At 35.0% G+C, this 12,256-nt stretch overlaps 1 protein-coding gene across 1 annotated transcript in view; it reads right to left on the reverse strand.

The window, feature by feature from the left end:
* LOC146002795 (uncharacterized) overlaps nucleotides 1–12,256 on the reverse strand; it is a 75,450-nt gene that overhangs the window by 43,501 nt on the left and 19,693 nt on the right. Inside the window, exon 2 of the mRNA XM_083140741.1 lies at nucleotides 2,099–2,260. Coding sequence (XP_082996867.1) covers nucleotides 2,099–2,260 — 162 coding nt within the window. The remainder of the gene's footprint in view (nucleotides 1–2,098; nucleotides 2,261–12,256) is intronic.

The following is a 12,256-nucleotide window of genomic DNA, read 5'->3' on the forward strand; positions in this document are numbered from 1 at the left end:
CCAAAGATTGCCCATGTCCAGGCCATGATTTGAACCTGGGACCTCTAGCATCATGATGAAATGAGCCAACTATTTGAATACTGATTAATTCTGCCACAAAATTTGTGAAAAAAATGGACAGGAATACACAGCCTTAATGAATCTAAATATAATTACAACAGAACTCTTCCCTATTGGCATTGTAAGTACCATGTGTTTCAAACGTAACTAAATTAAATTCCTGAGAAATCTTCAAACAGGCATGTTGGCATAAATCAAGAAAAGATATGCATTGGTATCAGGATTGTGTCAGAAGTTTTATTTTAGTGTTAGACAGTACCATCACATGCTGAACATCTTTTGGTGTTCATAGCCAGCCCAAAATGCACACACAAATTTAACACCCTTCCTCCCCCTCCCTCCACAAAGACATAGACAAATCATTCCTTATCTCTATCACAGAGGAGAAAAATGGTGGATGTGTGCGATTGATTAGTCCAAGAAACAGAAATGTGAAATTTTACTCAAGAAACGATGTTATGACTGATGATTTTACACTGTTCTACAGTAACAACTATTGTAACTATTGACCTTACATTACACAGAGCTGATTAGGAAAGGAAACGAGCAAAGACCCAAACCTGATGTATTACCCATCCTGGAAGTGGTCACTTGTTGCGAGATTTGTCACTTAAGGATGGAAATAGAACAGAATCCTGCCTCTACACCTGTCTTATAAGAACACATAAAATTGTAAGTAATTCTATCAAATAGGTTATTTACTACAGCTGTCTGAAGCAAATGTGCTACATGTGTTCCTTACAATGGATAAAACTGAAGATCGTGCAGTTATAAAATTTCTTTAAGGTTTGACGCTAAATGAAATTCATTGCAGCCACATTTTTTCAAAGCAAGCATGAAGACAATTCACAAACTACCACCATAAATCAGATTACAACTATGAAACCTAAGGAAGACACCTAAGGTTTATTGTATCATGTGATCTCGCAGGTCAGTCTACGTTGGACAAACCAAATGAACAAAATTGCAAAGAACATGCAAGCTACATCAAGAATTTTCATCCAGGAAAATAGAGGCTAGCATAATATTCCATCAATGAGGGCCATAAAATTGACTTCACAACAGCTAATTCATCCAATTACTGGTACCACATCAAAGAAACAACAGTTATCCATGGGAAAACAGAAAACCTCAACAGGGGCAAGGCACTCAATCTGGACTTGGCCAGGCTGGCAGTAATACACCAAACTCCTCCAATGTCATATACAGAAAACGGGTATTCCATACATTGCTGCACCTGTAGATGAAGATGACATTAGTTTGTGAAAACTTGAAAAAATATGTGGATCTGACTAACTGATATTCCGAGAAAATCTCATCATTTGCTGCCAGGGAATCTTCAAGAATTATTTCTTCTATATGCTTTGCTCTTTATAATAGTCTTTCTTTTTGACAATGTATACTTGCATCCTTTGTATTCTTCTTACTTTGCACCACTATTCTGCCTCTTTTGGCTAATTATGAAGATTAACTGATGAGGAGTATTCAGAAAGGAGTAGTCGCTTCACATGAACCTGAAACCATTGTTTCCGAGATCACAAATCTAACACTAAACTTAGTCAGCCACCAAAGCGGTCATTTCAACTGAACTGTTTACCATGAGAATCAGGGTGGAAGAGCCATACATGATGAATGGATTTCATAATCACTGTGCACTAGCAGTATCAGGAACTTTGCCCTATAATCACACATTGATCTATCAGCACTAACAACCAACGTTATAAAAACAATTACAATAATTTTGCTATATTGTCTATTAAATTGAGACTTAATTATTACATAACTTCATTAGTATGAATGATAAATCAGTCAAATATATTCCAATCTACTCCTGAGGATATATGCCTTGCTCTTTATAATTTTGACAATGTATAGTTGCAACATAATATGATGAAATACAGTTCTTGAGAAAATACTCTTGAAACAGAAAAGTGAAAAATCTGATATGGATGGCAAAAATATTTGCTTTTTTCCAAGAAACCAATTTTTTTTCTGATGGTTCTTCTAACTTAAATCTTCGTAAATTAACATTATTTACCTGTTCTCTCACTCTTCGTTTTAATTCCACCCTCCTTGAAGAGTTCTTATCTTTCATCATCCTATCAGCATTAACACATGTTTGGAGGAAATCATGAAAGATATCAATCTCTGCCAAGCATTGGATGCAGACAATATTTGAAGAATCAAGTGGAGGTTTTGCCTGAAAGAAAGGCAAACAAATATTTATATAATAAATAAATTTAAAATGTCTGTAATTGTAATATTAAATATTTTTTTTAAAAAAGCTATTGATGTGTGAGAAACAACCTTTCACTAAGCAGAGGTTTTGTGATTATTTTAGAAATTTTTCATAAGTTATTTAACTTGCTTCAGGATATCAGGACCAGTGTCTTTCTCTGCTCTCAGTTCTCCTACAATAGTACTTGTCCCAGTATGTGGTGTCGAAGTTTTTGCTTACATAGCTGGTTTTAGAAACCTTAGCATCTAAGAAACTATTAGAGCTAGAGACCTAAAAGAAAATTCATTTGTGGCTATTAAAGTATACTTCCTAAGATATTTGAGTACGTTTTGTTTAAAATGACTTCTTTACTGCTAAAATTTAGGGGCAAATTTGGGTAACAATTGTTAAAAAATTGAATATTTAAGCCAGATTTTTTCTTTACTTGCAGACCTGTCTACATTTCCCTAGCAATGCATTCCTTATTTTTTCAGCATAGAATCAAATGTGACATTTGACAGTTTTCACAGTCAAATATCTCAGATGGGTCCTCACAGAACGATAAAGGCATAAAGGAACATGTACTTAACTCACTGTAAAAATGTCAACTTTCAGACTCAACTGGTTAGGTCAATATGGGGAAGTAAAATTAGCATTGGTATTGGCTCAGTTCTAGTTATAACCTGTATAACTAAATAAAGGAAGCAAAAGAAAAAACAAATAACCCTTTCATGAAATATATAGCATTTTACAATTAGGTTAGGAAAACTATTTCAGTTTACATCCCAAATGGGGCAACTGGATCACGTCCTATCTCTATGAGACTCTATTAACGACAAGGAGTTTATGACCTGTCAATCCAGAACTTTCTAATGACAAACTTTGCAACTAGGAAGTAGCTACATAATCTTACATAATATGGCAGCAGTGGTACAGTCTGCTCTGAACGTAGTGAACTCTGTAATGAACATTCAGCTATAGCAAACCTAACCACTGGTTCAAACCCAAAACCGTTATAAATTTAGTTGATATTTAACCTTCGACTTTCATTTTAATGAACCTCAAAAATGAAATGTATGTGAATAAAACCTTCCTGAAACTAATCAGCACAGTTTTCATTTAAAAAAAAGTCCAATTCATGGGCAAAAATTAGATGTAGAAGTAGATTGAACAAAACTCCCCATTTCCCAAGCAAGATGCATTCCACAGACTATTCCGCTATATCCCTCTCCATGAATGTTCGCAGAAGGTTTGAAGGGGTTTTGTGATGTAAGCAGTAGTGCGATAGTAGAAGCATTTAGGGATCAGAATTAAACTTAACCTGCCTAACCTAACAAAAAAAATAACTATTATTATTAAGAAAATGTTAAGCAAAGTAAACCTCACCCACCTAACTATGAAAGCATGTTTGGTAGAAAGCCCTTATGAATATTATTTAAATGCTAAGAGAACTACACCTGACTTGCCTAACCTAACAACGAAAGCATTTCAGTTTATTATTAAAATGCTATAAGCAATACTGAATTAGTATAAAATTGAACTTACTTACGTGAGTGAGTATGAAGTTTAGAAAACAATGTTTCAGGGTACAACTGCCCCCTTCATCAGGTTCATATTTTCTCTAGGCACTAATCATAATCACAGCACTGGCTGTGCAACTGAACGTGTTTTACCGATTTTATAAGACCCCGGGTCTAAGAGGTCTCATGGAACATGGGGGACTTTTTTTAAAATGGGATTTTTAACTGGTTGTTTTAAGACAGGAATGTTGGCAGTGATTGTTTCAAGTGTTTCTTAACCAAACCTCTAGCCTAATCCTTTTTTAACACTTAGTGGTGGTACCATTAAGTTTAGTGCCTTGAGAAAATATGAATCTGATGAAGGGGGCAGTTGTACCCTAAAACGTTGTTTTATAAACTTCATACTCATTCACGTAAGTTCAATTTTATACTAATTTAGTATTGCTTATATTATATAGTGAGTAACATGCACAATACGCAAATATGTTATTAAAATGCTAAAGGAACTAAACCTGACCCGACCCACCTTCTATGAAAGCATTTATTGAACAATTTTTTTTAAAGAACCGGTACCGGAAACTCCTTCATACCTCACACATGTTAGTTAGGAGGGGCAGTTCATAACTAAGATGATAGTAAACAAATGGTGTTGGCGAGTACAGAATTATTAGGAGTATATGGAGGTGAGAAACCAGTGTCAAGGAAACACACAGTAAGTAATCGCTAAAACTGCACAGTGTGTGCTAACACACATAAATTTAAATCGAACCATGTAAAAAATACATTTGTTGCATGATGATGTTGCAATAAAACAAAACGATCTGGAGCCATCATCACTGTTAGCATCATGAGTGACTTACAATACTGTTAAACAAAATCTTCTCATGTGAACTTGTAGAAATGAGTTTCCTGCATGGTGTAATCAGTATCGATATAAGATCATTCCATTTGGCATTAGTATTGGGCCAAGTTGCATGTCACGAATCATGAACCAAGTTTTTCATGATTATAAGGGAAGGTTTTTACATTTATTTTGTGATGACATAATTCTTCATAGTGCTAATGAGAAAGAACATCTGGAACATTTACAGTTAGTACTGCAGAGATTACGAGAATATGGGTTAATGATTCCCAGAATAAAAAGTTGTTTTTTGAAAAGGAGAATAAAATTCTTGGGATTTATTGTGGGGCAAAGAAATTGTGAAATGGATCCAGACAGAATCGAAGTGATTCAAAATCTCCCTTCTCCAAGAAATTTAAAAGGATTATTAAGATTGTTGGGTACATTAAATTTTTATTCTAAATTTATTCCAGAGTATTCTACTGTAGTAGCACCCTTAAATGAAATCCGAACACCCAAAATAAAGTTTCATTGGGGTTCTAGGCAACAAGAAGCACTAGAAAAAATTAAAACTTTATTTCGAGAACATGTAATTTTGAAATTACCTGATTTAAATAAACCGTTTGTTATTCAATGTGATAAGTCCTTGAGAGGATTCGGCTCTTGTCTTTTGCAAGCTGATGAAAATAATAATCTCAGACCAGTGGCGTTCTTTTCTAAAAGATTAAAGGAAGTCGATAGAAAACGAACAATTTATGAGATTGAACTTATAAGTTTAATGCAAGCCATATCACGTTTGAATACTGTTTGAAAATTCAGCTTTTTATTATTCAATTAGATAATATGAGCCTGAGTTACATGGTAAAACAATCTAGGAAATATTCCAAATACGCAAGGTGGATGGAGAAACTTTCTTGTTTTAAGTTTGAAGTGGTGCACATACCCTGTAAGAAAAATGTGACTTCTGATGTATTATCTCATATGTATGATTGGAGAGAATATCAGACGGAATAATTAGATTCTGATTATGTTAGTAATGTTAATTTGGCCATGTTGGTGAACCCATTTCATGCTGATACCTTGAAGAATGTTGAATGATCCAGAATTGGCTAATATCATACGACAAATGGAGCAACGTATAAATTTACCAGATTATAGATTGCATCGTGGTTTCTTGTACAGAAGAACTAAAGCCAAGAATTTTCCTTATAGGATATGTGTACCAGATAATATGAAACATCCTTTAATATTATATTATCACACTAATATACGAACAGGATCTCATGGTAATTGGTTGAAAACACTTAAGCATCTGCAAAGACACTTTACTTGGGAGCATATGTCTCAGGATGTTAAGGATTTAGTTCAATCTTGTGATGTATGTCAACAAGCTAAGTGTAAAAAAACAACCCCTGAAAATATATTAACGTCTGAAATTGTAACAATTCCCATGTAAAGGTTGTACATAGATATTTGTGGGCCATTACCGGTATCTAATGGTTATAAATATATTTTTGTTCTGGTACATGGTGCATCTAAATTGTGTGTATTTGAGCCAATTAGGAAATTGAGTTCAAAGGTCTTGATTCATAAATTAGATCATATTTTTATGACTTACGGCTATTGTTATGAGATTGTAACAGACAATGCTTCATATTTTGTATCAGGTGCATTTACCAGTTATTTATTTAACCATGGAATTCAGCATATTAGATTATCTGTTGGCAATCCTCAGGCCAATTTAAGTGAAAGATACATACGTACCTTGAAAACTGCCTTGAGATGTTATTATTCAGCAGATCAAACTATATGGCATGAAGGTTTGAGAAAGATACAGTATAGTTTAAATTGTACATACTACCATCATACATTGAAATATACTCCATCGGAATTGTTTTTGGGAAGACAATTGTGGGATCCAATGGAAGTCCAATGGCAATAATCTGATTTGGATTTTAATGTATCAGATGGTAATTTGCAAGATAAATGGAAAAGCACTATCAGAAATATACAAAGGGAATGGGAGCTAGAACCATGTAACTTTGGTCTATGTATATACTTGTGCTTTTCCAACATAAGAAGAGATATGCCCCCATAACATTCCAAGTCAATGACACGGTATTGGTTAGGACTAAGGTTAAATCTTCCTTGGAGGACAAGATAACTAAAAGTCTTTCTAATACGTACGAGGGTCCATATTTCATAAGTAAATTTCTAACAAAGAATTCAGTTCTGGTTAAGAAAGTTGATGATGAAAATGTATGTTCGAAAGTACATGTGAATAAATTGAAAAGATATTTGGAGCCCAGGAGAGGCAATAATATGTAATTTTACTACCTGGATCGGCAAGATCTCAGAATTTATGTAGCCTAAGGTTAATTAAGAATTCTCCCATTTTATGAATGTAAATTATTGTAGATTTTTGTGTATGTTGCCTGTATTATAGTGAGAATGAATGGTTTATGTTTGTAAACTTGTACTGGTAGTAGTGGAAAGATATTGTTTCACCGACCCTCCTTGTAGGTATGCCTAGTATTTAGCCTCAGTTGTGACATATTTTGATGATTTTGATGATTTTTTTATGGATTTTATTGTGTTCGACGATGTTCTAGCCCTATTTTTTGCTCAATCTTATTTTGGGACCTTTTTTGTAAGGTGGTGGGTCCTCAATGTAAACACCTACGGGCTTTTTTGTAGGTAGGGTGGGCCCTCAGCGTAAATGGCTACGATGTGTGAGGCCCCCTTTTCACCATGTATGTCGTGGCCTTGGTTCAATGCCCCCACTACTACTTTTGGAGGGGGCCCACAGTGGGAGGGGCTCGCAGTGTTGCCAACTTACTCCACAAAAATTTCACCGTATGATATTTCACAGGCGAAGCTAACCTACAAATAGAAGTTGGCACAGTGGGGGGGGGGGGGGGCTCGCAGTTATAGAACTTGTCGAGAAATAGCAGATAAAGCAAGAATCGTTTTCCTACAGCCCATAGTTTATGAATTACAAAACATCTTAGAAATTACATCTTGAAATTTTAATCTAAAATAACTCGGAACCAGCAAGCACTAATTATCTGTCTAATAGGTTGTACCTGGGGGAAATCCTGGGGGGTAAAGGCGGTCAGGGGCGTGATGCTGATCACATCACCCCCACTCACGACCGGATCAAGAAAGTGTGGGGCGTTACCCCCACACCCCCTATACGCCTTCATGGCGTCGTGCTAAGCACAGGGGAACACTTTACTTTACTTTATAGGTTGTAGAGTACTTCTAATATTTTATCGAATGCTATTAAAATTTTCGAATTAGGGTCAAAACTAAGCCAGCAAATCAAGTTTCTTAAAAAATAAAAAAAATGTATATATTTCCGAAACTTGAGGAAATGGAATTAATTTTGTTTGACTAGTCGAGAAGTTTTCGTCAAACTCTATCCAACAAACCTATAATTATCATCCTAGCTCAATTAGGAGCCAAGAAAATTAATGTCTTGGAAAACGTCTTAAGATATTTGTCTTAAGAAAATTTTCTTCACAGACCGGAAGTAACATCTTGACAGACCGGAAGTCACCTTTCTTAAAGATTAAGATATTTGTCTTAACACATTTTATAAGACGTTGAGTATCTCGACTCCTATGGGAGCTAGAACCATGTAACTTTGGTCTATGTATATACTTGTGCTCTTCCAACATGTTCACCCACCTTAGAACCTTCACAGATATAAAAAAAAGGAAAGTTTCCACTGTGCACATGTATAAAATTTAAACTCCAACCCACCAACATTCCTATTATCATACTGATTTTTTTTTACCTTCCCAAAGCTTTTTTAGCACTCCATTCACACACCTCCACTGTAGACCTCATGGCAAGTGAATTGGGCAATACAATTCAGTCAGTTATTTCATTTGCAATAACAGAGCCATCTATGTGCAAATGTTGAAACTCGATGAATGCTTGAGGGGGACAAGTTATTTTTTTCAGTACGTCAACATTTTAAACTTTTATTGCCAGTGAATGGGTTAGGTGACTTGCAACGGCGAAGGCCTTCTAGCAATATGAACTTAGCTTAAGCCGGCGTAATTCGCTAAAATATCTTGAAATTTGCATATTTCTCATACCACCGTATCTTGTTCCATTAGACCTCTTCAAGAAAATCGCCAATTAGTGAAAACTAATTGAGCTCAACAGCAAAAGAGGTGCTAATCTGGCAAGCATACAAAGATATGGGGATATGTGAATTGTCGGTTTCTTCGATTCAGATAAATGGATCGAATTGAAACTGGGATATTTTGCATTTTTTTATATAATAGCTAAAATAACAGAGATTTTGATTGGCTAATAGTTTATACGTGGTGTTTTCTGATTGGTTTAAGTAAGCAAGATTTCTATTGCCTCTATAAATCTATATAAGTCAGAGCACAGTGCTGATTTCTCACCTTTGCTGGATTGGCAGAGGAACCCACATCGCAGGGGATAGAACCTGAACAGGCTCCACCAAAGTATAGGAGACTAGAGGCATATAATTTGGCGCAAAAACCCAAGTAAGGTCATAGAGTTTTTCATAGGGAATAGTATTATCAGGTTGAATTTTAAGTTGGTGATATCCCATTAAATGTTATATAAAAATTTTAAATGTTATATACATAACATATCTGAAATTTCTATCGTTTGTTTGCTCATATTTTAAAGCATATAAAAAAATGGAATCACCTACCTGTTTTACTCGTAAGAATGATAAGATCGAATGTGTCACTTGTGGGAAACTAATTTCAAAGAATAATTTATCAATACATAATACATAAGAAAAGGTGTAACGGAGCAAATCGTTTGTTACCTTCTAAAGCCTGTGCTCAATGTGGAAAAGAAATTAGCATTAGAAATCTAAGTAGATATTTGAAAATTTGCAAACCATCGACCGGAGAAGGAATATTGAAAAGAAAAATTGATTATTCTGAAGCTGAAGCTTCTGCTCCAAAAAAAATTAAATTAAATAATAAATATAAACCAGTTAGGTCTGCATTTAATGGTTGACTTCAGGATTTATCATTTACGTCGGAAGCAGGCCGTGACATTCCTAGTTTCTTGCGTGAAGCGAAAACTTTTGTACTGAATACTTTGAAAAGTAATCTTGAAAATAATTCCATAAAAGTATATGTTGATTTATGTTCCGAATATGAGAAAGTCGATGGTACAACAAAAGTTTTTTATCATCGTACCAAAAACCAGGCTCTTTATTTGGCAGATGTTGAAAATTTGGACGAGTTTTACTCTAATCTGTCAAATGAGTTGATTATGAAACATGACACTTTCGAGGCTAAGGGGTCGGGATGGTCTTTATGTGGCAGTCATCATACATTAACCATTTACGTGAACAAATTCATGCCTTTTTCTGCATCGAGTTACGTTCCTCTACCACCGAACATTCAAAGCAAGAAAGCAGTGTTAAATATTCAAAATAATGACTCAAAATGCTTTCTTTGGTGCATCTTGGCAGCTCTGTATCCTGTTCATTGGAAAAATCATCCACAGCGAGTTTATCATTACAAGCAGTACGAGACAGAGTTTGAAAATGTAATGTCTAGCATTGAATACCCCGTGGCATTGTCAGACATATCAAAGTTCGAGTCGCGTTCACGAGATTCTGATGGAAAACGCATTGCTATTAATGTATATTCTTATACGTCAGAAAAACATCTTGTGCATCCCATCAGGATAAATGATATCAACAATAATAATGCTCATATAATTAATCTTCCTTTAATTTCAAACAACAATATTCACCATTACTGCCTCATTCGCTCACTATCACAACTAATCAGAAGTCAAGCAACGAAGTATGCAAATCACATCGAGGTTTGTCCAAGGTGTTCGACCACTTTTAATGATCGAAGAAAAATCAATCACCAAATATATACCGTATGGCAAATTGCTATTGAAAAACGTGTCGAACATGAAATATATTGCAGTGACAACAAACCAGCTCGAATGTTGATGCCCAAAAAGAACGAAGTCAAAGAATTCAAAATGTACAAGGCTTTGTTTGATCATCCAGCCATTATCGTCACAGATTTGGAATAATTTCTGAAGCCACTGTCCTCCTGCAAACCAAATCCAAAAATGTCCTCCTGCAAATCAAATCCAAAAATGTTCTCCACAACGCCATACCAGCTTCATGAACCAAATTGTTTTGGTTACATTGTCATACGACAAGATGAAATAAATAAACCATATGTATACCGTGGACCGAATGTTATCGAACACTTTTTTGAAAAGATGGAAGAGGAGGTTGAGAAAATTGGCAGCTTCTTGCAAATATCCAAACCGATGAATTTGTTGACAACAGAGGAACAAAAAATATTTGATGAAACTGTTGAGTGCCCAGTGTGCAATCAATACTTCACAAACGAGAATCGTAAAGTGTTTCACCATTCGCACACAGATGGTTGTTTCATCAGCGGAATCCGTAATGGTTGCAACCAAAAAATTCAAAGGCCCAAATTTGTCCCCATATTTTTTCATAATGGATCGAATTACGATTTTCATTTCTTAATTCAGAAACTTATATATGACACACAAGAAATAGATATTCTTGCTCAAAATGAAGAACGATACATTTCTATAAGTAAGAAAGTTAAGATTTCGGGGGCAAATGAAACCATAGAGATGAGGTTTCTTGACTCGTTCAGATTTCTCTCTGCAAGTTTGGATGCTCTAGCAAGTAAACTCTGTGACGAACAATTCAAAATTACGAAAGCTAGTTTTCCCAACATAGATATAAAACTGATTAGAAGTAAAGGGATTTATCCGTATGAATATGTAAACAATGAGTCTAAATTTAATGACGACACTCTCCCTCCTCAAAAAGAATTCTTCAATCAACTGAGAAAAGCAGGAATTACAGACAAAGAATACGAACATGCACAACTGATGTGGGAGAATGTAAAACATTCGGAGATTATCACAACGCATACTTGAAATTAGACGTAACAATACTTGCGGATGTTTTTCGAATGGATAGAAACAACTTCCATAAATATTATTAATTTTGACGATTGTGAATTTGGTTTCTTTGCAGAAGTGGATATTGAATTTCCAGACAATTTGCATGATATTTTTTCCGATTTACCACCGGCACCCGAACTTAAATGTCCACCTAATTCTAATCAACGCAAGCTTTTATTAACTTTGGAGAAAAAAGAAAGATATGTTCTCCATTACAAAAGTCTACACTTTTTGATTGCGATGGGTGTTAAGGTATTGGATATTAGAAGAGTCCTCAGGTTTAAACATTCCGAGTGGCTAAAACCATACATTGAAACAAACACACAACATAGAACAGTTGCCACTTCCGATTTAGACAAAGATTTTTTTCAAATTGATGAACAATGCTGTATATGGCAAGACAATGGAGAATGTGAGATTGGTTTCAGATGAAAATAAATGCAGTAAGTGGGTGGCTGATCCTAGATTTAAATCACGAAAAATTTACAACGAGAATCTGTCACTTTTCAATCTAGATATAAAAGTGATAAAATTCCGAAAACCAATTTATGTGGGAGCAACAGTTTTAGATTTATCGAAACTTCACATGTTTCAATTTCACTACAATGTTATGCACCCTTTCTA

The sequence above is a fragment of the Lepisma saccharinum genome, chromosome 19 (genome assembly GCF_977018435.1).
Source record: "Lepisma saccharinum chromosome 19, izLepSacc3.1, whole genome shotgun sequence".
In the NCBI taxonomy this organism is placed as follows: domain Eukaryota; kingdom Metazoa; phylum Arthropoda; class Insecta; order Zygentoma; family Lepismatidae; genus Lepisma; species Lepisma saccharinum.